The sequence below is a fragment of the Sus scrofa genome, chromosome 2 (genome assembly GCF_054392235.1).
Source record: "Sus scrofa isolate SSC_HxYL_T2T_F1_AM1 chromosome 2, Sscrofa_HxYL_maternal_Yorkshire_Landrace_v2.0, whole genome shotgun sequence".
Taxonomy (NCBI): Eukaryota; Metazoa; Chordata; class Mammalia; order Artiodactyla; family Suidae; genus Sus; species Sus scrofa.
Window position 1 is genome coordinate 36,759,644 of NC_139384.1, and position 27,680 is coordinate 36,787,323.

Below are 27,680 nucleotides of genomic sequence, written 5' to 3' on the forward strand. Positions count from 1 at the left end.
TTGTCTTTGTCATCATTTGGAGCAAGGAGTATAGCTTATTGACTGAGGGGAGGGATTGGAGGTGAGCTTCACGTTCAGATGTAAATTCTGACAAAAATTATCTTGGTAATTTGGGGCAAGGCTTTTTGAACTTTAGTTTATTCACAAATTAAAAAGAGCAAAGATTGTCCCTGATTGTCCCTGTTGTGAGGATTTACAGAGGTAAGTCATATAAAGTAGTTAGCGCAGTAACTGGCCTGCAGGGAGCATTCAATACTTGTTAGTCTGCAGTATATGAAGAAAATGGTATCCATTATGGTATTCATTTTAAATTAAATTGGTCTACTCTTTCCCTTTAGGATTTTCAAAATACTGCCTTAGTATATGCATTTCTGAAGTAGTTTTGAAATTAGAAATAAGATACATATATAGGGTATACATTAAAAGTCATGTCGTCTATTTCCAAAGAGTAGCCTTTTTAATGCCGAGTTTTAAGTAAAATATAATTTTCCACCGACAGACTGTTCTAAAGGTCCTAAATTCTTGAAAAAAAAGAAAAGAAAAACTACTGTTAGATAAACAAGTTTATTACTGAGAAGTGCAATATTCATGTCTGTGAGTTAAGTATGACATTTGTTAATATAAACCTTGATAAGGAAACAGCACCTCAACCCAAGTTTATCACTCAATGCACAGTCAGTTAAAAGCAACTGTGATTCTCTAAACAACAGAAGAGGAAGGATTTTCTTTTGTTTAATTCAAATAAGTTTTTCTTTAATATAAATTTCATTATTTTGCGATCCTAAGTGTTTATACCATTTAATTACAAAGAAAAAGAAAGAAACCACAGCCTGGGGCCTTGCGAACAGTATTTCAAAGAGAGTATTGTTGAAATGTTTTGATGGCAATCACAGTCTTTTATTAATTGAAGTATAGTTAATTTACGATATAGCAAAGTGATTCAGTCATACATATACACACATTCTTTTAAATTATTATTTTTCACCCTAGTCTAACCCAGGAGATTGGATATAGTTCCCTGTGCTATACAGTAGGACCTTGCTGTCTATACATTCTAAATGTAATAGTTTGCATCTACTAACCCCAAATTCCCAGTCCCTTTTATTCTCTGCCCCTCCCCGCTGACAACCACAATCTTAATCAACATTGTTACGAAGAACAGATCAGAAAATAGAAAAAAATGGTTCTATTTTAATTGTTTTTTGAAAATCAATTGTTTTAAAATATTAGACATTTTTGTTCTCTCTATATTTTGTATTTTTTATACTTAGGAATCGTATGTGTTCATTCCAATATCACAAGGTAATTAGGTTTTCTGTAGAGTTAACCTCTTTTACTCAGCATTAATTACCTTGAAGTATAATCTATTTTCAAACAAATAAAATTTAATTTATATAACCAAAGATGTATATTAAAATGATACAGAATTTTAAATTAAGCAAGTGTGACTGGTAATTGATAGTAAATCAATTTATTTTTTATTTAAAAATTTTTTTTTGTCTTTTTAAGGCTGTGTCCTCAGCATATAGAGGTTCCCAGGCTAGGGGTCTGTATGGGAGCTGTAGCTGCTGGCCTACATCACAGCCACAGCAACGCCAGATCTGAGCAATGTCTGCAACCTACACCACAGCTCATGGCAACATCAGATCCTTAGCACACAGACTGAGGACAGGAATTGAACCCATGTCCTCATGGATACTAGTTGGGATCATTACTGCTGAGCCATGATGGGAACTCTAATAGTAAATCAACTTAAAATCAACGTCAATACAATAGATGCAGGATCTCGTTACTAATCCAGTCCAAAGGCAATAATCTGCACCTATTATATTGACATTGATTTTAAGATGGTTCATCTGCTTTTTAAAATGTTAAAGCAAGTGTGTACACAGGTGTTCATAACACACAATTCCCAATTACAGAGTCTGCTTTGACACATTTGAAAAGCTAAGGATAATTTCATGTAGAGTATTGATTTCATGCCTTAATGTGACTACCATGTAAGAAAATAAATGAGCCATCCCCAAATTGCCTATTCGTAACAGTATAGTATAATCAGGCAGAATTTGTAGAGAACTGAGCAATCAGACAGTATTATTGACTGATTCAGAATCTACTTTATAAAGGTTTATGAATCTTTATTGTTCACTGCTTTCAAAAATGTTGACCCGGAGACACCACCTAAAAGATTGACTCAGTCTATTTCAACAGAGCGAAGAGCTTCCTTAAGTTAGCTTTAAAATTACTTGAGAGTTTGAAAGGAATATTTAATGATTAAAAATACACCATGTATGTAATATATTAACATTAATAAATATTAATTATATTTAAGATTTTAGAGGAACTACTGAGAGTAAAAAAAAAAATCAATATTTATAATCCTCTGGCTAAATATATGGTTGCAACATAATTTCTCCTATTGAAAATGAAATGTTTAGAGAAATCCACTGTTTCTTCTGGAATTTCCCCAAATTCTCTCTTCAATTACAGGAACTTAATTGTTCTTTCCTACCAGAAAATTAGATTACATAGGCCAATAACCACCCATCCTAGGAAGATAAAATTTTGCATTTGTTTTTAAGTATTTTCACCTTCAACATTGACAACTAAGACGTTTAGTCGTTGGTTAGAGTTGTCATTGAAATATAAGCTTATTTGATTAGCTTCCTAAATCTAGTCTTAAAATAGACAAGAAAACAAAAGGAAAACAAAACAAAACCCTTTTATTTCTTCCTCACGTTAAAAGTTGAATTAAATTTCAGTTGCTTTTCACTCAGAAAGAAGGCAGGGTGTGAGAATAGTACACACTGAAATAGGATTGGCAAAGTAGACATTTTTGCTTTGGTAGGAAAGTTCCTATGTGTATCCCCCCCCCCCAAAAAAAAAAAAAAAACAAAACCATTGCTTCCACAATTATATTTGCCATCTGATTTTTCTGGCCATTCAGTCTCTCTCTTTTCATGTTGAGTACCATATCCAAAAAAGTACAGTGGGTCAAAATCAGTGGGAAAAATCTGTTCACTTCTTTTTGGAAAAGATATTAAATTTGGACTAAAGTGTTTACCTGGTGGCATTGAATGGCATGGACATTGATAAAATGATTATAAAGGTTCTGAGGCAGCTTAAATACCACGTGGGGCTACCATTTACATGACAATTATTTTTGTGGGGAATATCTAAATAGGCGTTATTAAATTTTGTTTTTCGATAATTTAGGAAATGTTTGCCTTCTAAAAAACAGCAGATACTGCCTTTCTTGCAGACAGAGCGAGATATGAGATGTAAATAAATATTCTGAAGAAGTTGATGCCAGCATATGCCTGATAATCTCATCCTCTTCCTTTTTTAGGGAAAGATGTACAACAGAATCTACTTTGCTGACTTTTGAGTGCACAAGGCTCCCACTTTGGGGCAGTTGTACAGAGAACAATAGGTTTCTTCCAGGGAGAAGGTGCTGGAACACACATTGGTATAGTTGCAAAGCAGTGAGGTAGGAGGAACAGGCTTATTCTCCCTGATGGCAGACTTTGATGGTCCAAGAAATTGGATCTGCTCTCAAACATGAGTCTTGTCTCCCAATCTGTCTGCTTTCATTTTACTTTCCTGAAAAAAATGCCTTAATGTGGATGTGGCTAGGACACAGTGGCTATATTTGTGTTCTCTAGAAGGAAAACCAACAAATGGGGTCTTGGATGTAGTTTCTGTGATAAACCCAGATAGCAAGTATTACCACTATAAGTATGTATGTAAGTCCTAGCTTACAGGAACCTAGGCTGATCAATGATCAAAACTAAAGCCCAGCCAGTCTTCCCTTTGGACTATATTTTGTTGGTGCATTTCTTTTTGAATAGAAATGTCTGTAGGGAAATGTTCACCTTTCCATCAGAAGCTGGGTTTTCCGGGCTCATCCTAAAAATGTTCTCTTTCAAGGACCAAGAAGGCTATAAGATATTAACTGATTCCCTGGAAAAAACTTTCAACTCCTCCCCGAGCTGGTTATAATGCTATGATTTGGGGAAAAACAGAATGGACATATCTGATGAGTTCAACAGGACTGAGTTGGGCATTATCTCACAGAGAATAGGGGCTCATGAGTTCTTACACAAAAAAGCATTCCTAAAGTTACATGGAGTCATTTATACTGGCTAATTAAACTTAAGGGACCTATATAAAACTGCTAGACTATTATGTTGAAAAAAGACGTCATACAATTGAATTTGAGTAGAATAAAATACATATACCCATAAACAAAAGCATTTCCAGTGATGGTATATATATCCGCTCACATACACACACATTCACCCACACAGATGCATACACACAAATACACCACACACTGGGCCTAGAGCTACCTGTCCCTAATTAACAGGCTAATCAATTCAGCCTTACCAGTTAAGCAACACTTTGCACAACCTGGATTTTCATTTTATTTTATTTTATTTTTTTGTCTCTTTTTTTTGCTATTTCTTGGGCTGCTCCCGCGGCATATGGAGGTTCCCAGGCTAGGGGTCAAATCGGAGCTGTAGCCACTGGCCTACGCCAGAGCCACAGCAACGCGGGATCCGAGCCGTGTCTGCAACCTACACCACAGCTCATGGCAACGCCACATCCTTAACCCACTGAGCAAGGCCAGGGACGGAACCCACAACCTCATGGTTCCTAGTTGGATTCGTTAACCACTGCGCCACGACGGGAACTCCACAACCTGGATTTTCAATTTTCACCATCAGGTGGAGAAACAAATAGGCAATTTGATAGCCTCTTATCGACAGTTGGCCCTATATGTCCTTCTTTCCCATGAATTATATCTTTGCTAAAACTCCTGTTCTAAGGAGATTTGGATGGTGATCAATAGAGCCAGTGCAAGTGTGAAAAAAAAAATGAAAATGCTTCTGCGTGATGGGAGAGCCACTCAAGCTTCCTCCCCCATCTGTTTCTAGCACAGAGCGTTACTAGAATCCATGTGAGACTCCACCTGCACTTTGTTTCATCATGAGACTCCTTCATGATGATAATGAGCTTATTAAAAGACAAACAGTCAAAACTCTTTAAGAGTGGGAGGGCCCACGAGAATAGAAAACTAAGAAATGAACCATCCCCTTCCCTATACACACTCGACAAATCCCAACATAATATTTAAACAACCAGCAGGATTAAATTTAACATGCAAACTACAGGGGAAAAAAAATGCCACATCACACGATTGTTTATTGAGTGAAAAAGATTTCTTTTCATTGCATTCTACAATAGATTGTGCGACGAGTCCTTTTGGAAGGATGTGCAGCATTTGGAAGTTGTGTCTCATCATGCAGTCACTCAGCATTTTATTTCAAAGTGCGAGCACAGACTCAGACAACTGCGAACTATTTCAGCTGTAATCTAGAGTGATTTTCCACACACTGTACAATAAAAATGCTTCAGCTTTGAGCAACTCGTCAACGCTGACTTCATGCACATATATATTAGTTACTTGCTTGAAAAGACAACAGTTTAGAATATGAAAATATATAAGCAGCATTCATGTAATACAGAATTCCTGAGAATAGTGTGTGCTATATAAATCTTTGAGAAATAATTTGTATTCATAAGAAAACCATGATATAAAACATTTCTCTTAACTAAATCAGAGTCATCTAAAACTGATATATTGTGAGGGGCTGTCAGTATTTTACCATCAACAATGATGAAGGCATAGCTAGATTCTATGGCATTGTTACACGAAAGGAGAATTTCAGATAACTTTTTCATTGTTTCTCTAGTTTTCCATCAGCTTCAAAAAATATCAGAAAAGGCATTTTCTAAATCGATGTATTATGTTTTTTTTAATTAAAAACTCCTTTCTATTCTCATATTTTTCTCTTTAGGTAATCAATATGATTTTATATGGTTATATAAAAATAACTCAGAAGAATTCTCAAGGACACAGCTATCATCATTCTTTACTATAAGACGAATGCTTTTGTCTTCTGTCCCTAATTTAGAAAGGACATAAATGTCAGGTTCATTTGAGTCTTCAACAGGCATAGAAAGTATTTATTCTCAGGCATGTGTATACATTTAACCAACAAAGAAAAGGAAATGCAGGTGTTACCAAAATGGAGGCATTTAAAGCTCTTTTGCAGAGTTCAGAGTTCGTGTAATTAGTTGCTATGAATGAGCAGGTGGTGGAAACAGAACCTCTGGGTAATCTGAGTGGCAGAATCCCTTGTGGCAAAGGCATGTCAAGGAAATTCAGTGTCTGAGGTCCTTTCCCTTGCTCAGAATCAGGGGACAAGTAGGGAAGTAAATATTTTTGACAAAAACTAAGCAACCAACCAACCAATCAATCAATCAGCTTTTCCCTGGAGGGAAAGAAGCAAGAGTCAAAAAAGTATTTTCAGTGTTAGAATTATAAAAATAGTTTTCTAGTTAAGAGAAACTTTTTAATTTTCTTGCTAGAAAAATCCTTGCATAGAAACAAACTAGTTTTATTTCCATTTGGTCTAATCTGGTCTTTATATGTTGTGGAAATAATTGTACTTTGCTTTACTGCACAAATAATAATCACATATTTGTATAAATGTACACTTACGTATTCCCCATCCCATTCCCAGGGGAAGAAAACTGAGATTAGCTTTGATTGTTTTGCAAGAAAAAGTGTCTTGATTTCTACCCTATATTTTCTTATTTCAACTCTTCTCTTTTTTCCCATCCTGCCCCACAATTTATGCCTCCACCAGACTTTCTTTAGTTGAATGTTCTATCATTCCCCTAAGTCTGTGATCAGTCAAACAGAGTTCACAGAGAAATAGCAACTGTGTAACAAAGCAAAAATGGTGTCTTTCACAATTAATTTGACTTCGGTTCTAGGGAATTTTCAAAAATAAACCAAATCAATCCACCAAAGAAATAATAACAGAAGTATCCCTTCAGTGACAAAAAGAAAGTAAAACTCAAAAAAATGTGTATTTTAACAAATGATATAAATTGATATTCATGCATTGTTTTCATCAGCTCATGAGCAAGAGTGCACATCATTGGAAAAGCATCAGTGTTGCAAAGCATCTGGCTTCTGTTTTCCTGAATAAACAAGCCACAATGGCATACTTGTAACTGGTCTCAGAGCTGCATGAATTGTAACTTGCATTCCATATTGTCAAAGTGCAAAGGTACAAGGAAAACCAACATATTTACAGCATTTCAAGTTATTCTGTGAGAGTTGTAATAAATCAGGGAGGTGGAAATTAAATGTACTAAAAACAGGCTTTCACAGTAAAATACAGATTCGTCACGTTCTAAATGACATGAGAATAAACATCCATATTTTATAAGTATGTGGCTCTTTAGCATTTAGTTTAATAAAAGGCAGTGAAACTGATCCTGCCAGTGATAAAACAGATTGGAATGCAGACAATGTAATAGAATATTATTTCAATGAATGATACCCCTTAGAGTCTTAGATTTTTGGTTTGATGACTAAAGGTGATGTGCAACTCTTCAACTGCATAGTCAGTGTAAAGCAGCATAAATTCCCTGTGGCACAGATCCAAATTCTCAGCAAGAAACATGTGAGATTCCTATAAAACAGTAAGCTGAAGGGACATGGAGTTCTGGCAGCAAAGGCAATCATTGATTTGTCATTTCTTGTTAAGTATCGCAACTTGACCTAAGGTTCCAAAGTCAGATTACTATGTGAGTGGGGACCCCATGATACTTTCAGTCATGCCTGGCTTGTGCACATTTACATGGAAATCTGTGTCTAGAAACCTCACCATCACCCTTCTTATTACATTGCAGCTGACAGAAGGTGGAGGTTTCCAAACACACAACTCCCTGAGGCTGGTTCTGAGAATTAGATCCTGGCTTCCTGCAATGTCAGTCTAACCATTTTTAAGGTCATGAGTTATTTTTTTGTTCTTCCCTAGAAACCTGGATATTTCAAATCCCAGAGACTGCTGTGATGCATGTCCAAGTAACATATTATCTATATGGTTTGCCAGGTATGCCTTCCTCTTAGATCCCACCTAGAATCGGAAGTTGTCATCATTCCCACTAATGGTATAGCCCCTGCTGGGCAACAAGTATCCACTAAGGCCATTCATGGTGAACAGGGTGACCACTTTTTCTCCGCTGTTGTTGCAAATGTTCTAGTTCAGCCTCATACATCATTTCCTGGACTAAGTACTTCTCCCGTCGTATTCGGTCATATAGGTTCTTTGGTACATCTGGAATCAGGTATGCGATGAATGACTTGATCCCAAAAACAAGGTGCTGTAAATTTAAGAGGAGAAAGTACGTTTTTCAAAGATTCTGAAATGCTAATTCTAAAACAGAAGTCATGAACAATGTGGCATTTGACTAATAATCAAGCACCAGAACTAAGTAGAATAATAATATTTTCAAATTTATATGGGGAATACTATTTTTGCCTTCCATTACATAAGCATTCCAACAAAGATATGTTGATATCACCTTATAAATACTGAATGAATCTGAAATTCACATCTATAAGATCCTTATATAATATGCAATACTATTATGACATGCATTGTTGCACACAGACAAGCAAGATCACATCTAGGGAAAACTCATGTTTGAAAGATTATAATACATGGTGCACAAACCACAAAGAACAGAAGTTTACCTGAAATATTGGAACTGGAGTCAACCTTCAGCACATATATTTTTTTATAATTTCTACTCTATTAAGTTCATATAGTATTATAATTGCTCTAGAGTATCTTATTATTTTTAATTAATTCTTCTATGATAAAAATATTACATTTAAAAGAATAGGCTGACAGAAGTATTGTATTAATAAAAAGTAGGAACAAAAATCAAAAGGTAATATGCCTGTGGTTAAAAGTACAGATGTTGAATGAGATTGCCTCTTTGAACCCCACCCTGACATTTATTAGTTATGTAATCCTATGCAAATCATCTATGTTCCTCATGTCTCAATTCTAAAAAGGTGTTAATAATAGCATCACTTTAAAGATTAGTATAATAATTAAGTGAACAAATATCTGTGAAGAGCTCAAAAGAGAACTTAGTACTCTTAAATATTACCTCCACTATTATAAATGCATCCTTTTTCTTTTCCCATGAAGAATATGTCTTTTAATTTCTCAGAAAAGAAAAGAAAAACAGTCTTGATTGATAGAGTTAGGATGATCTAAAGAGAGAACCCATTCACCTAAAGGACATTGCAATAACAGTCTCTATGTGAAAAGAAGAACGTAAGACACTTTCAACCAGGCTTGCTAGATGTGTCCCAGCAAACTGCACTGCACAGTAGATCATAGAAAAGCAGGCCACGTTTTTCCGTAGGGAAGCAGATCGAGAATTTCTTTCCTGACCAAATATTTGATACTCACAGAAATATCCAAAAATGTAACTCAAAAGCATAGAAATAAAAATTAAAAACATTTGGTATAATTGAAATTAGTAAGAAAGAACATACTCCAAGTCCTATAGGATGGTGGTAAATGAACCTATAAACTGATTCACATAGAAAGTTTGATAGGCAAAGATGGCTTCACACTAAAAAGAAAATCTATAATTTTTAAAAGAAGCTAAATTTTAACATTCATTTATCAAGAAGTTCTCATAACCAGTAACAGATGACAATTTTCTAAAACTGATAGGGTTTACCTTAAACAAAAAGCCTACAGCAGATATAATACTCAAAGAAAAAAAACTTAAGTATTTCCATTGAAGTTGGAAATAAGACACAGTCGCTCACACTGCTGCTATTCAACAAAATATTGAAATTTCTAGCAACACAGTAAGGCACCAAAAGAGATGAGACATAAACCTTGTATGTGAACATGCAAAACTGTTGTTATTTGCAACTGGTATTATCATTTGAAAAGACAATCCAACAGATTTAACAGACAGAATATTAGTACTGGTTAAGAGATTTAAACAAGGAGGTATGCTCATCTTAGAAAGACTATCAGCATTCTAGCGAAAATCAAGCAAATCACATAATGAAGGATAAGATAGTATTCATAACAGCAACCAAAAAAAATCTATAAAGTTTCTAGAAATAAAAAGGGGCAAATAAGAGAATATTTAAAAAATCATTTTAATAAATTCCTCATTCATTAACGAAACATCAGGATTTTGTAAATAAGTCAAAAATTGATTTCTATAGATGTTATTCTAACCAAAATCCTTGCTTGATATTTGGGGGAACCTGAAATGTGGCTTCTAAAATTTATATGAATGATTAATGACATCCAAATAAGACAATAATTCCAATAATTCCAGCTCAGACATTTTTTTAAAATAATAGCAAGTATGCCAGGGATGTAAAGTCACTGGCTTTATCATTTATGAAGATATGTAGCATTAACTAGCTCCAAAGTGATCCAGGAACCGACAAATGGAGTAAGTCGGGATCCCAAGGCAGAGATACGCCCATGAATATAGAGGAACTTGGAATATTATAAAGATGGAGCTACAAATCAGTGGGTAAATACCATTATTTATTTAGTAAACAGTAGTTCAAAAATTATTTCACTATATGGAGAGTAAAAGAGTGCGCTTTTTCCTCAGATGCTATAAAAACTACAGATATCTTAAAGATGTGTAAGTAAGACTATAAAGTTAATAGCAAAAATTGTAGTCAAATATCTTTTTAAACTGGAGAAAAGGAAAATTTCCTAAGTAAACAGTGCAAAATAAGCACAAACCATAAAAGGGAAACAATGATGGACTTGGCCACATCAAAATTAAACACTATCTGTTTATAGATAAAACTAACAGGTTATGAACAAGGAAAAAATATCTGCTATATTTATAACTGGTGAAGACATATGTAGAACATCTTGAAATTTGGTAGCAAATACACTGGAAACCAAAAACAGATTAAATTTATACATTTACAAAAAAGGAAACCCAAATGGCTTTCTAGTACTAGAAATGATGGTCAGTGTCATTAGTAAACAGATTAAAACAAAAAAACCCACAAAATATGACCTTACTCTTATACAACTTGCAAAATATTAGAAACAAAGACACTATGACAACCTAGTAAAGACCCAAGGGAATTGTGAAGAGCAATCGATTAGTATTACATGAAACTGATTATTCTTACAAACTAATAATTCCACCCCTGAGCAAAATACTGGTAAAAGTTTACAAGGTAACTTGTTCAAGATTCTTAATGAGAGATTTAGTGAGGTAGAGAGAATTTTTGTAGGTCTAATTACCTATCCTAGGGGAATATGGTGTTTAATTTTTAGAAAATATTATAAGTAGACAACAAAATTCTAGATATCATGGATATAAGTCACTCTATTTCTAGAAAAGTACAATGGGTAAGAGATAAAAATGAGTTATTACATAATACTGTTGGAATAATTTTGAAAAAAGAACAATTAAGATAATACTATATGCATATATACACATATATATTTATAAACAAAAATATATTCAAATAAAGATGTGGAAAATCTTCCACTGAAGAAAAGTGAGTGGATGCTTTTTGAGTAGGTGGGTAATGAGACTAGAGATGGGGAATGAAAAGGGAAAAATAAAGAAGGACTCATGTGGCCTCATGGGTCCATGATGACAGACAGGTTGCTGTTAACTGAGGCATTTGATTAAGTCTCTCCACTTGGGTTCCAAAAGAAGATGAAGAAGAAGGAAAAATTGTACATTTGAACACACACAATAAAAAAAGACTTTTAGGAATCATTACATTGGAAATATGCCTTAAAGTCTTATGCTACCTATAATGAAGTGGAAAGTCATGCTTTATCAGGAGACATTTTTATATGCCCACAGAGTCACTAAATAATAGAATTTGGTCCTGGCTAAACCTTAGAGGTAAGCACTGCATTTTACAGATGAAGGACACTTCACTGCAAAATTTGAAGTACTTTTTGGAGATCAGTTGAGATGTATAGGTGGTTGAAAAAGACTTTTTCTCTTGATAATTTTGGTCATAGGAAACAGATACATTTAAAGTTTTTCCATAGACCTTAGTGAATAGATATTCAATATATTCAATATATTTCAGACCTTAGTGAATAGATATTCAATATATTCAATATATTTCAGACTTTAGTGAATAGATATTCAATACATTTCTTCACTGCATCAAGCTGGTTATATTTTGAGCAAGGGAATAATAGTGCAGTTTCTGAAAAATTTCTTTACAGGACTACAATCTTATATTATTGCATGACTCTGAACTTCAAAATCTATGCACTTTTTATAGCAATGTTCTCAGGCATTACTTTATTGAATTATACAATATCACTTGTACAAATATATGTGATCAACTGTAATCACAACTGATTGTTCAGAAAATGTTTCTCCACCTGGATGAACAAAAATGGGTTCTTTCGTTAGATAATGAAAACCATCCTTTTCTTTTAAAAGTTGGTTACTTGCAGGCTCAAAACTAAGTTTCCAGTTCAAGTGCGAGTAGCTTCTTCTATCCTAGATTTCTGGTATCAATACGCTCTAAATTAATTTGGCAGATGCTTTCTTGCACTTGTATCCATGGTTTCACTGGATCCAAATTTTACTCAAGTCCTATTTTGAAAGTCAGTGGGAAACTGACTTCAGAGAGGCAACTAACATATCAGTGGGAGAAGTGTCTCCTTCTAGTAATTTGTCAGCCTGTGGCTAACCTCAAACACGATGATGAAGGCCAGTCTAGCAGCGAGGATATGCCAGTACTGGAGGGTGAACTCATAGGGTTTGGAACTCCAAGGAGGGCCTCTGTAGTCTCGGTACCTAAAATCCACAAAAACAAAGAATTTGAAGAAGAGGGACGAAATTGCGGAGGCCCCAAATGCTCTTAATTTGCCAAAACTCCCAAATGACAGTTTGCTCTTAGGTTAGAACATGATGGAAAATTAAAAGTAAAAAAAAAAAAAAAAAAAAAAAATGTGTGTGTGATGACTGGTAAACAGCAGAAACCAAAGGAACACTGTAAATCAACTATTCTTAATAAAAAAAAGTTTAAAATCACAATTTGAGTGGGCTCATTAACATGTCAAAAGGAGGAGGAGGTAGAATGGTGAAAGTCAAAAGAGAAGGTAACTATAATTTGTAGGTAAGTACCTGCAATAACCAGATTTTCCCACACCAAGCTCACTCAGGTCAAAGAAGGATAGGCTATTGTTGACATATCCTGTTAAACAACTGGGAGAAAAGAAAAGAAAGCATCATGTGACTCAGAGATTCATAAGTTTCTAGTCCAATTCCTTCATAATGAGAGGAGTTAATACATGCCATTATTCCTTACATTCTAATTATAAAATCCTAGCAACTCAGCTCTCTAATTCTCTTCCCTAATTCCCATTACATCTGTGATTATACCTTAATGAGACATACTCTTGCCTGCCATTCCCTCCCAATAGCTTCTATCTTTTGGCTTATATTTTATTGTGTTTATTGTGCACTAGGTATTGTTGTAGTTACTTCCTATGCATTGAAACTGCATAACTATATTTTTTATAAATATACATACATGTAACTATTTGGATAACTACAATCTAGCAGCTGACTGACAAACATGCTTATTTGTGATTTACTAACTTATTCATTATAAGCTTATTGAGGACTGGATACTTGGTATTCAACATAACATTAATCAAAATGGTCCAAAATTCTCTACTTTGGTGGATAGGTATTAAACTGTGATCAGGGTTAACTTTTTTTTTTGTGTGTGTGTGTGTGTGTCTTTTTAGGGCCATACCTTTGGCATATGGAGGTTCCCAGGCTAGGGGCCCAATCAGAGCTGTAGCCGCTGGCCTACACCACAGTCCCAGCATCGCGGGATCCTTAACCCACTGAGCGGGGAGGCCAGAGATTGAACCTGTGTTCTCATGGATGCTAGTAGGGTTGGTTAACTGCATCTGCGACCTACACCAGAGCTCATGGCAACACAAGATCCTTAACCCACTGAGAGAGGAGGCCAGGGATCAAATCGTGTTTCTCATGGATGCTAGTCGGGTTGGTTAACCACTGAGTCACGATGGGAACTCCGAAAGTTAACTTTTATAGTAACTTTAAAACATATATAGTATTATCTTCACCGTACAGATTAAAGAACTAAGATTTACAGAGACTAAATAACTTTCTCTAGGCCTATAATTTTCAAAATTGTTAGTCTCAAATACTCTTTACATTTAAAAAATTATTGAGGATCTCAAGGAGCTTTTTGCATAGAGATATATCTATTGATATTTACCACATTAGAAACTGAAACAGAAATTTAGAAAATATTTGTTAATTCATTTAGACTATCAAATCTATTCAAATAATATACTAAATGCATCTGGAAAAAAGTTATATTGTCCAAAAGGAAAAAATTCAGTGAGAAGAATAACACTGATTTACATGCTTGCAAATCTCTTAATATCTGCCTTGAAAACAGTAGATAGCTTCTGCACTAGCTCTATTGCAATATGTTGTTTTGGCTAAAGGGTAAGTAGAAAATCTGGCCTCATGTAGATAAGTTGTTGAAAAAAGGAAGACAATTTTAATATTATTTCAGACAACTGTTGATATTTTTTCTTTGATATTACACCAAATCTCCACCTCTGGCCATAAAGTTTAGTTGTAATGAGGTATCTTACAGGGTCAATGAACCTTCATATGGATTTGCATTAAAATCCATAGGTCTGTCTTATACTTTGAATTCATCATTTATCCATGTATGATTTTGTAACATCAAGTAGAAGCCATGTGGAGAACATTTGTTCCTGAAATATGCAAATCTTACAAATGTTGATATATTTTTACCATAGACTTTAAAAAAGCACAATTGTTAACACCATCACTGATTTTTATCAGAAAAAAAGAAAACACTAAGTATCGGGAACCTTTCAAGTTCAAGAGATACTGTCAATCAATTTCCTTAAAATGACAAGCTAGTTTTGTGCATTTTATAAGAGTGTTTGCTAAATACCCAAGTCTGAATACTCACAGTTTGTCTGGCATCATTATTTCATGTTGAAATAAACAGTTGGGTTTGTAACTCTAACAATTGCACAAGCACTCTTCTATGAGACTGCCATCATACTCTAGGATGCAGCAGAAGTGCTTTATGAGCACTTTGCATTTTGTCACATAAAATATTGAAAAGACATTTATTCAAGGGTGGAGATTTGAGAAAATTAATATATTACTGCTTCATCAAAGACATTCTGAAATTTCCTTCTGGCATTTTAAAAATGGTGATTGACTGCATAGTGGTGAGAAGTATAACCATTACTAGTACTTTTTGGTGCTACTCTCTTGAGTAATACAAAGCCATCAGAAAATTTTGGAGTTCCTGTTGCAGCTCAGTGGGTTAAGAATCTGACTAGTGTCCAGGTTTGATCCCTGGTCTTCCCCAGTGGGTTCAGATCTGGTGTTGCTGTTTGATCCCTGGTCTTCCCCAGTGGGCTCAGATCTGGTGTTGCTGTGGCTGTGATGTAGGCTGGTGGCTCCAACTCAATATGGAACTTCCATATGCCATGGGTACAGCCCTAAATAAACACACACACACACACACACAAAGAAAATTTTATCCACCACTGTCTTTGTACCATCTGTGAAAATGTAGTATGATGCACGAAGCAAATACTATCTTAGTATTATTAAACAGTATCCACATCATGGATCCTGAAGGAGATGTGCAGGCCACATATTGAGAACCACTGCCTGGAACACAGAGTTTCAGAGCTTGGATTTAAGTGTCCATCTATTTTATTCTAAGTCCCCACTTTTTAATTACAGAGCCACACTTACTTCACTCCCACCCCTGTCCATCATGAGCCTCATACTTTATTATTTCAGCTGCTCTCTTGCCAATATCCTCTCCATTGCTGCCTTGTCCTTTTCCCACTTTGCTCTGAAAATTCCCAATGTGAATGCATCTATTTCAATTTAGCTGCTAAGCATACCTGGAGAAGATGAAATACCAGGAAGTCCCTATGAATGCGTGGTTTCAACCTCACAAAAGTCCCCCACATCTCTTCTCGAAATGGTTCTACATCCCTAGTCACTGCTTATGGAGGACTCAAGTATGATCTATGTTAAAGTGAGACCTAGAGCGCAAACAGAGCAGATACCCTACTGATCTCATTTTCAACTGCCACTAGGTGGCAGTAAAGACACTAACAAATAATGCTTGCAAGGAAGAAGGCGGGCGAGCGTGCCTACTTATTTTAAACCCTTAAAATTGCTTATAGACCATTTTGAATTAAGAAAAAAGGGGACTTTATGCTTCTCCACTATTAATACTAAAACAACTTTCTACTTATTTAATGTTTTGCAGTTCATAAAATGTTACCTCAGGCACCATTTCTTATGCGCCCATATTGATGATGTGCTTTTTAGTAGAAAGCAAAGTTAGCACTTAAATCTAGGGTGTTTGACTTCAAGTTAAAATTTTTGACAAGCCTCCAAAATATAAAATAAAATCTTATGGCTTTATTGCCTATCTTTGGAAAATTGAAAATTTGTTTGTGTCAGAAAGGCACTTTAGTGGTCTGAGATATCAGTTCATCAGCAGAATTAAGGGCAGATTTCACTCTAAACCAGGGCTCAGCCTGTCAGGGCACATGTCCTGCATCTCGATAAGATGCATGCCTAAAGCTCCTGCTGAGGGAAGGGTGAGAAACAGCTTCTCCTGTCACAACTTTACCTCTAATCACTGCTTCCACACCTAAGGCTAACCTACAGCTAAAATCTCCAGTTTCTCTCTGTCCCCAGGGCCAGTGCTCCCTTGTACTCTCCCTTAATACAAGCTTTCAAGAAAAAAAGATCTGAAAAATGCATAGCACCTAAAACAATGTTCCAAACTGGGTCATTTTGTCCCCCTGGTGACATTTGGTGATATGGGGAGACATTTGTGGTTGTCACAACTTGGAGGGCAGGGAGGTTGCTCTTGATATCCACTGGGTAGAGGCCAAGGTTGCTGCTAAATATCTTACAATGCACAGGAGACCCACTTCCCCTCAAACACAGTATTATTTCCTCTAAAATGTTAATAGTGCAGAGGTTGAAAAATCCTGTTTTAAAGTGTTGATTTAAATTTTAACAAAAAAGCAAAAGGAGATGAGTCGAGAGTAATATTTTCTGCATGCTTAAAATTTCTGGCTGCAAATTCCTTTAGAAAAATCTCTAGTTATGTAGGTGACAGTTTCTTCATTTTCTCCCCCACCCGCACCCCGGGCTCTGTAGAGCTGCATCTGTGGCATATGCAAGTTCCCAGGCTGGGGATCGAACTGGAGCTACAGATGCCTGCCTACCCCACCAGTCACAGCAACTTGGGATCCAAGCCACGTTTGCAGCCCACACCACAGCTCACGGCAATGCTGCTGGATCCCATTGAGTGAGGCCAGGGATCAAGGCCACATCTTCATGCATACTAGTCAGGTTGGTAACCTGATGAGCTACAACGGGAATTCTGAGTTTCTTCATATTCTGTATCTCCCCACAAACTAGCTTAATTCCCTTCAGCAATTTGATTAATCAGTATGGACTTCAATTTCCCCATCTATATAGCCAGAAGATTACAATGGATGATTTCTAAGGTCTCTTCCAGTTCTAAATTTGACCTCTAAATACATTATAACGTTTTTAACATTTTGATACCAATGATGCATTTACACATAAAAACAGACTCTAAAATTATTTGCTGTAAGAAACACTGTTGCCCCTTTGAATCCTGCTTGATTTCATCTAATAAACACATTACAAATTCAATGATCAGAACATCACCCTTAATGATCACAGGAAAAATTTCCCAATAAATTCTCATTTTAATTACCAACATAAAGCGTGTAAATTTCAAATTTACCTTTCACGATATTCAAAATGATTTGCACAAGGGCCATATTTGTATTCATAGACAAAACGTGGAATGTAATCAGATGTAATAGCAATTACAAACGCATTGGTGATCACGGCCAATATACCAATTCCTTCAAGAATTCCATACCAGATACCTAGTAAGAGAAAGATTAAAGATAGTGAATAAAAAGGAAAAAATTAGAACAGTTAAGTCAATCTTAATTTGGAAATAATATTTTAGTTATGTTGGAACCACAGCTCTGTCCATTATCACCTTTCTTAGGGTGGCATATATCTCGGTACAGATATTACAGCTATTGAATAATTTTCCACAGAGGAGAGGTAGACCTCATCTAAACAGATCTGAAAATTAAAATATCATAGGGAACTGGTTCACATCTGTAACAGTGAGATAAGTATGGCACAGTTGCTTAAGATTCTTCAAAACATGTGCATAGAGCTTGCTGGGGTACTGAAAACAACAAAAATCAAGTTCTACATCACTGTGTGAACCCAGAAATATCTGTATTCATTCTCGGGGTTGCCTTTGTTTTGTCAAATGCCTTTTTAAAGTAAAAACATGAAAAGGTAAAACTAGTTTAGTGTCAAGACCTGGAAGTCCCTAGCTGACATTTTTCTACTTCTCAAGAGCCCCATCTGGCATCACAGAGATGCACAGAAAAGCTTTTGAAATTGTATATAGTATCAAGAGACTACTGATTATGCTCAAAACTGATGTTTCAAATAGGATTAACGTTATTATTAAAAGATACTATTATGAAAAAATAAGTCCTAGAAAGAAATACTCCAAAATGCCAAAAGTGATTAGATAGCATGGCAACTTTTTTCACCTTCCCCTCAACCTCTGTTTCTGGAGATCTTTATAATGTGGCTACACTGAGCTGTCAGGAAAAATGATGTTAACATTTACCTGGTGAGGGAATCAAAAGGCAAGAAATCAGAATTAAAAAAAAAAACAAAACAATACTTGAATGCATCAATATTAACATTTATTTTTATAAAAGCAACCATATTCAGTCAAAAGAAAACAATAGCCAGGGAGAAAATATATGCTTCACAAAAAAAGACAAAGGATTATTATTGCTAACATACAAAAATATCCTAAAATTTTAATAAGTTAGAATACCTAAGAGAAAAATGGGCAAAGAATACAAATAGGCTATTTGCTATGGAAATGCAAAAAATAATGAATATGTTAAATAGTTTTCAATCACTAATATTCAGGAACATGTCTTTCCAAAAATAAGACTTTTTTAATCCATCAAATTGTTGAAGAGTTGAAAGCCTTGTACCATCCAGTGCTATTTAGAATTGTGGAAATAGAAACTCTTTTACATAGTTGTTTAAAGTATGATTTGTTACAATATTTGTCATAATTAATCCAATATCATTTGAAATTAAAATCTGAATGCATTTTAATTCAGTAGGCCTACTTTTTGTGATCTATACTATAAATACACTGTACACATACATATATGGGTATATGATATATAATATATAAAATTTCTGTATCTATATTTGCATGTGTATCTATCTATAGTTATATTTATGTATGTTTATCCTTGTAGTGGGGAAATTGAGTATATGACTATAAAATTTATGGCACATTCATATTATGAATATTACTACTCTATGAACATTTAAAACTAGACCATTATGTTTTGAGCTGGAGGATACTCATGAAGGAAAAAAGGGGCAGAACACTATATACGTGCATGTTTTTTCTTTGTATACTTGCATGAGGAAGAAAAACACTGACGAAGGATACATGCCTAATAGGTATTACTGATTCCCTGAGGTAGAAGAGAAGATAAAGTAGGGAGAAGGATATTAATTGTTTTTATGTCTTTGTGTTGATGGGATTGAGCAAGACAATCTAGAAAAATTTTTAAAAATTATAATCAATGCACTGGGAGATGGAATAAATACTAAAGCTAGAATGAGAGTTTTATTTCTACTTCTTTGATTTCTAGATTTTATTTAATGTGCTTATATAAATAATGAAATAATAAATATATCCAAATTAAATAACAGGAATAATTTTATTTGCTTCAAAAAATGGAAACTCATATTGAACAGCATTAAATCTCTACATATTGTATATTTTAAATAGACTTTGGTGGTTGTAAAATACATAAATGAGTAAAATTAACTCAAATGATAATGTTGTAATATTAGCCAGAAAATTCCTCAAAAAAAGGGGAAAGGTCTATATTTGCATTCCCATATACTTAAACTTTTTACTACAAAACTATGGTTTTTTTAAAACAATGTGCCAAGAATAGTCGGGTTACTATGGCAACGAAGATTCCAGAGATATATGTAAGTTTCTGTAGAATTTAGTATAACAGAGATAATCCAAATAAGTTAAAAAATGGATTATTTAATAAGTGTTCTTTGGAAAATTGGCTATTCATTAGGAAAAAAAGCTAAATCTCAACTTCAATTCCTTTATTTTTTATTTATTTTTAAAAATTTTTTTTGTCTTTTTGCTATTTCTTTGGGCCACTCCCGCGGCATATGGAGGTTCCCAGGCTAGGGGTCGAATCAGAGCTGTAGCCACTGGCCTACGCCAAAGCCACAGCAACGCGGGATCCGAGCCGCGTCTGCAACCTACACCACAGCTCAGGGCAACTCCGGATCCTTAACCCACTGAGCAAGGGCAGGGACTGAACCCGCAGCCTCATGGTTCCTAGTTGGATTCATTAACCACTGCGCCACGACGGGAACTCCTCAATTCCTTTATTAACAACAAATTCCAGATAGTTAAATAAGATCAGAAAATGCCAACAAACAAATGGAAATAACACATATACATCTAAAACACAAAATTACAATTAAGACAGTGGGTTAAAAGTCATTAGTTCTAAAGGAGCTTTTTAAGAATTCCATAAATAATAACAACTATAAGAGAGATATATCAATTTGATTACATATACCTTCTTAAACCTCGTTCATAATAAAGTAAAAAATTAAAAACCAGTATTTAAAAATGTTTGTAACATGTGTATTAAAGGCTAATAGTCCCAATTTGGAGAGAAAAATTACCAAATCAGATATAATGCCAAAAGGCAAAAGAAAAATTAATAAAGAAAAAAATACAAATACATTTAATCTCATGGTTATAAAAACACAAGTAAATACAAAAATATTCCCCCCCCCCTCAGATGGTCAAAAATGGAATAATAATAAAAAATATTAAAACCCCTATTACTCCTTGAGTTGACGAGGAAATTGGGAAATGGATATTTATTCACTTAAGGTGGGAGTATAAACTGAGAAATTATTTCTGGACAACATTTTGACAAATTATATTTTAAAGGTTTAAATGTACATGCTGATATAGGATTTCCATTTTAGGATTTTATCCTGAGGAAATAATCAGACAAAGTATGTATACAGATGTTCACCTTAGTGTGGCTTATAATGGCCAAGAACTGAAGTAATCTAAACATCTCCAATTAAGGGACTGATTAAAAAAAAAAGGTCATATAATGTATAACAGAAATGTGTGCAGCAATTATAAAGAATGAGGCAGAGCTATGTTTATTAATATGGAAAAATATATGAGATTCCTTTCAGTTACAAACAAATTTATGAAACAGTATATTTAGTATGAACTTTCAACTAAATTAGTATTCATTTCATTCTTTTGTTAATGAAAACAATTTTGTTATGGTTGGAAGGGAGTTCCAGCAATAGAAATCCACATGGTGCTATGTAAGATCAAGCCATCTCTTGGTTTTAGCAATGCAAAAACCCTTTGGTTCCTAAATCTTACCTATGTCAGTTGCTCTGGCTGGCAAAGGCCTCCGCCACTGGGTAACAAATTTGTATGCATCCAGCCTGATTTCAATGATATTGTTTAACAGAGCCAAAAGAGGGGCCAGAGGAAAAGCCGCCACAAAGATGGTGGTAAAACCAAACTGCAAAACTATAAAGGAGAGGGAGAGGGTTAGAAGAATCAGTAATATACACAGTATCATTTATTGAGTACTTTCTTTGTGCCATATTAGGCATCTTTATATAGACAGCCTTGAATCCTTTCAACATCCCAACAAGGTAAGTGTGCTTATCCCATTTTACAGTTTGAGAAGACTGTAGCTCATACACGTTAGGTAAACTCGCTAAATGGCATTTCACTAAAAAATGTTCAAGCCTGCATTCAAACTCAGACCTCAGTAGTCTGAAAGTCTGTGAGCGTTTCACCTGCATGAGGTGTAGCATAAAGAAAAAGTCAAAGAAATGGACTTGAACAATGCTTAGCTCTAGAGGGGGAACCAAGAGGCCTAACCTTGTCTTCTGCTTCTATAGATGAGAAAACTGAGGGCCAGAATAAAAAAACTAAAAACGAATGTCAAAACAACATGCAATGCCCTTAATAGGTAGAATGGGAATCCTTATTTTCATAATATAAATAAGCTTCTTGAAGAAGCCAAGTCTCAGACTGGGTCTGTGCAAAGGTTTATTGTGAGAAAGAACTATTGCTTTATTTGGGTGGGATTACATATTTCTTAACAGAGCAATGGGTTCTGCTTTGTTTTGTTGCTTAAAAATGTTTGCTTGAAAATTAGGTGCTTTCATTTTGGTCACATGTTGTGGCTGATAGGACAACATATGTGAGCCTTGCAAGGACACTGCTTGAATATCTTCTCTAGCTCTGCTGAGATGAAGGTACAGATGTGTTTTAGAATGCTTGGGGTTGGAAAGGAGAGAAATGGTTTTCTCTCTTGAACCAAAGCCTGTGTGAAGTAGAAAAAAAAAAAGCATCAAGAAAGTCAAATAGCTCTGCAGAAGGTTCTTTCCTTACCCATTTCTAAGTACTCATCCATGAGTCCGTGAATATTCATGGGCTGCAGATTCCAATCATTTTCCCACTGAGGTATTGAAGCATCTTGTATTCCCCGTTTGATTTTATGTCGTGACCACCAGTTCTGGATCAACCTACACCGCAGAGCAAACAAAGGGCTTTGGGGCTCTTATTTGAGCATCTGGTAAACAATTCATAGCCCCAAATTACCTCTAAGATGAAATGAAGTATTAAGAGAAGAGAAACATCAACTCCACTTAGCATGCCTAGGAACTGTTGGTTTTGCATGGTCTCAACTTTAAATTTAGCAAGAAAAAAGAGGCCTCAGACTTCCTAGACCCTAAAACATCTAAATATTTATCAAGGAGTTGATCCTCCCAAGCACTAGGCACATCCTGATGTTGATTAGACAGATATTTATTTCTATGATCCCTTCTCTTACCCCACCTATTCTACAGAAATAGTCAAACTTTTACCTATTGTGCCTATTGTAATTGGATCTGAGCCCTTCCTGCCCAGTATGGGCTGTGCTCTCTGAACATGAGTGAAATCACATCTCACATTAGATAACTAAGTCCAACTTAGAGTTTCAAGAGATGTAGTGTCTAGTCCACATCCTACAATGCATTGATTTTAGCAAGTCACTTCACTTATCTGAGTTTTTAAAACATAGAGGGTTCAAGTGATTACATCCTGCTCCTATTATGAACAATAATTTACAGGCAATGAATCTGTGTCTCAGTCCATTTATTATACTTGAAAATGAAGTAATAATACTTATTCCCCAGCCCTGGGGCAATCTTAAAATTATATGTCTTAGAAATAATCTGGTATGTATGTATTGTAGACTTCTGGGTAATGAATTATTTTAAGAGTTAGATGGAAATTATTTCTAGCATGAAGTGAATCTCACAGGACTCAGTGAACAGTACCCAACTCTCAGTTTTAATTAACATGAACCTGGAGGCTTCAGTGGAGGTTGGAAGAAGCATCATAACTAGATCAAAACATGAGGCAGTGCTTTAATGAGTGTTGCATGGAGGTTGCCTCTGGAGCCTCTCAAAGATGAAAAAGAAGGTTGGGGTTAGAAGGTCAGCTTGCTTCTATTTTATTTATTTCAGTCTGCTAAAGATTTTACTTGAAGGAAAAGAATTGTGGTTTAAAAGTTTCAAAATAATTGCTTTGGGGACTGGTTTACTCCTGCAAGATTTTTTTCAGCAGGGCCTTTTGTTCAACTGCTGGAAAAATCCCAACAGGAAGTCATCTGCCACATCCCTTGGGGTTTGATATACAAAATCCAAGGTCACCATGTGGGCAAGACCATGGCGAAAATGTGCTGTCTACAGTGCATGGTATGTATAGAAATACATGAATAATGATAATGATAAGTCTCTTTCTTAATATTATCATGTCTACTACACCCTCTTGATTATGCTAATGAAGTACCCACAGCATGTTAAAGCACAGCATATTAGGATATGTGCAAGACACTTGGTACTTAGTTTCCTCAGATATTTTCAAATTATGTTCCTCAACCTGCATGTTTTAAAGAGGTGAGTCAAGGATAGGAAAGGATACAAAGAATGGACTGGGCGTCCCAATCCTCCATCCGTATTCTCTCTTCATATAGGAGAGATTTAAACTGTTCTGAATATGGAGGATTTATATATACATCTCTTCACAAAAAAATTCTGCCATTTATTGATGAAGCTAAATATCATTGGGTCATCTCATTTAAGTTTCATAAATCCCTTATTTTACAAACAAAAAAAATAACGTCTCAGAGAGGTTAAGAAAGTTATAAGCAAGAGGTAGAGAAGAAAGTTGAACAAAGTCTTAGTAATCTTATAGTCCAGTGATCTAAGACTGACTATAATTTATTTAAAACAATATTTTATGGCAGATTTCAGAGTTAATTTCACCTCTTCCACCCCCAGGTCTCTGCTCGGGGATGGCATGATAGTATTTATGGGACAATGAGTAGAAAGAGTCACAGTGCAATTTGATGACTAAGCCTGAGCTATTTATACCATCAATTAACTAACCAGTTTTTTCCCCCCATAGTAAGGAAATTCCTCAAAATTATCATGTTTTTAACTTCATTAGGCCTCAAAGCTTCCATACTACATTGTTTTATTTTATTTATTTTTAAAATATTCACAAAATATATATTTGACTTTTTTTCTGGAACATACAAAGAAATCTTACAAGTCAATAATAATACACAATTATTTTAAATGGTTAAGGACTGGAATATATACTTCTCAAAGGAAGGTATACAAATGATTTGTAATCACATGAAAAGATGTTCAATATCATTAGAGAAATGTATATTAAAACCACAGTGAAATACCATTACACAAACAGTAGAATTGCTAAAATGAAAACAACTGACAACTCCAAATGTTGGAAGAATGCGGAGCAAATGAAAATCTCATATGTTGTTAGTGGAAATATGAAATCACTTTGGAAGAGGATTTGGGGATTTCTTAAAAAATTAAGCAAACATCAACTATAAGACTCAGCAATTCTCTTCCTAAATATTTACTAAATACAAATGAAATCATAACCATATTGCTTTAAATACACTGTATTTCACTCACTTATGAAGGATAATAGGTTTTAATAGATGTAAATGTGGACAGTCAGGGTCCTTCTATGTCAGCATTTCACAGTTAAAATTTATCTATATGGACAAAATAGGATGCACTGTTTTGATGTTATGACAGAAATTCTGTCTAAAGGGTTTTATTGTTATTGCTGTTGTAACAAATGGCACAAAACCTGCCCATCCAGGATTTTAACTTTATATTTTTTGGGGGGAGGGAGGTGGAAGTGGAGGTTCTGCTTATTAAATAACAGCAATAACAACCTTGCTGTTTTGGTAGCCAAAAGAAACCAGCAAGTTATTTTGTCCTCAAGAACCTATACTGTCAATAATGTTTTAAGAACACCAACAAGTGCCTTAAGATGTTGAACAGTAGAAGTTACTCTATATCCATTATTTCCTTTAATCCTTACAACTGTTCTTGAGGTAGATAAAGTTGCTGAGCCTCTCTTATAGGTTTGAAAACTGAGGTACAGAAAGGTTGGTTGACTTACACATGGCCACACATCTAGTGAGGAGCAGAGTGGGAACTGAACCATCATCTGTCTGATTACCAAGCCCCAGTTCTTAAGAATGAGCCATGCTGCCTCTCTCTTTCTTCTTTGTAACTTAAAAATTAAGTACTCACGGGTATCCCAGTTCCATGAAATTGTTCCATATTTGCTTCAAAAACATGATAACTCCCATCTGGAGACAGAGGTCTATCAAACAGCCACTAGGATGACACTGAAACAGAACAAGGGCAATAATGGTCTTGCTCTTCTCAGTTTCCCTAAACACCCTTGCCTGCAAATCATAGAGCAATTGAAAGTCACCTCAGATCAATGTATAAAGAAAATAAAAATAAGGAAGAAATAGCATGTGTGAGGATACTTGATAGGGCAGTTTTTAGTAATCCTATTGGAATATTGAACAAAATGATAAGAGCAATAACAACAACTAACTTTTTTTTTTTTTTCATCTTTTTGCTATTTCTTTGGGCCGCTCCCTCGGCATATGGGGCATATGGAGGTTCCCAGGCTAGGGGTCGAATCGGAGCTGTAGCCCCTGGCCTACGCCAGGGCCACAGCAACGCAGGATCCGAGCCGCATCTGCAACCTACACCACAGCTCACGGCAATGCCGGATCCTTAACCCACTGAGCAAGGCCAGGGACCGAACCCGCAACCTCACGGTTCCTAGTTGAATTCGTTAACCACTGCACCATGATAGGAACTCCATCAACAACTAACTTTTAATGAGCACTTACTACTGACAAACTCTGTGCTAGTCACGATTACATTTAATGAATGCTCTGGAATACTATATATCTATTAACAATCAGCTAAAAAATATTTAATTCTATGACAAATGTTTATATTTTTTCATAAAATTTACTCACATTTAAAATGTACAGTTTGATAAGGTTTTTAAAAATTTTCTTAACTATAGTTGATTTGCAATGTTCTGTCAGTTCTGCTGTAGAGCAAAGTAACCCAGTGATACATATATATGCATTCTTTTTTTCACATTATCCTCCATCATGTTCCATCACAATTATCAGATATGGTTCCTTGGGCTATACAGCATAATCTCATTGCTTATTCATTCCAAATACAATAGTTTGCATCTACTAACCCCAAACTCCCAGTCCCTCCCACTCGCTCCCCCTCCCCCTCTGCAAGCACACGTCTGGTCTGTTCTCCATGTTCATGAGTTTGTTTCTTTTCTATAGATACATTAATTTGTTCCACATATTAGATTCCAGATATGTGACAGCATATGTTTATATTTTTTTAAATGTTTTTTTCTTTATCTCAAACTAATTGTAAATTTGTAGAAAATTTGCAAAGATAGTACAGAGAGTGCCCATGCACCCCTCCCCCAGTTCCCTTCACTGACCCTTATGTTACCAAGGTATATTGTCAAAGCTAAGAAGTCAACATGACTACCTTGTGATTAACTAAACGCATATCCTTAACAATTTTGAGTACTGCTGGACAAGCATGCTGTTGTAATTCCCCTAGTCTTGGTTTGTCTGATGTTTTCACGTGTTTAGAGTGGGGTTATGGGCTTTGGGATAAAGGCAGAGCACAGAGGTGAAGTGCCATTTTCACCACAGCCCATCAGGGCTACATGATACCCGCTGATAGCACTAATGATGTGAACCTTTACCACCTTGTTAATATAGTGTTTACCAGGTGTTTCTACTGCACAGTTACTCATTTTCCCTTTTCTCTATTTTATTTATTTATTTTGTTTTGTTTTGTTTTTTAGGGCCACACCCATGGCATATGGAGGTTCTCATGCTAGGGGTCAAATCAGAGCTACAGCTACCAGCCTATACCACAGTTCACAGCAACACCAGATCCTTAACCCACTGAGTGAGGCCAGGGATCAAACCCGCTATCTCGTGGTTCCTAGTTGGATTAGTTTCTGCTGTGCCACGACAGGAACTCCCCCTTTCTCTCTA

The 27,680-nt window shown here is 35.3% G+C and overlaps 1 protein-coding gene across 12 annotated transcripts in view; it reads right to left on the minus strand.

Moving 5' to 3' along the window:
* Positions 1–5,188: 5,188 nt before the first annotated feature.
* The window catches only part of ANO3 (anoctamin 3), a 483,543-nt gene continuing 461,051 nt past the window's right edge, over positions 5,189–27,680 (minus strand). For all 12 annotated transcript variants that reach the window (XM_085011613.1, XM_085011611.1, XM_085011612.1 and 9 more), the window contains 7 exons: positions 25,858–25,955; positions 22,622–22,755; positions 21,593–21,745; positions 17,798–17,945; positions 13,066–13,146; positions 12,630–12,735; positions 5,189–8,250 (listed from right to left, as the gene is read on the minus strand). In XM_085011613.1, coding sequence (XP_084867739.1) covers positions 8,068–8,250; positions 12,630–12,735; positions 13,066–13,146; positions 17,798–17,945; positions 21,593–21,745; positions 22,622–22,755; positions 25,858–25,955 — 903 coding nt within the window. In that variant the 3' untranslated portion in view covers positions 5,189–8,067. The remainder of the gene's footprint in view (positions 8,251–12,629; positions 12,736–13,065; positions 13,147–17,797; positions 17,946–21,592; positions 21,746–22,621; positions 22,756–25,857; positions 25,956–27,680) is intronic.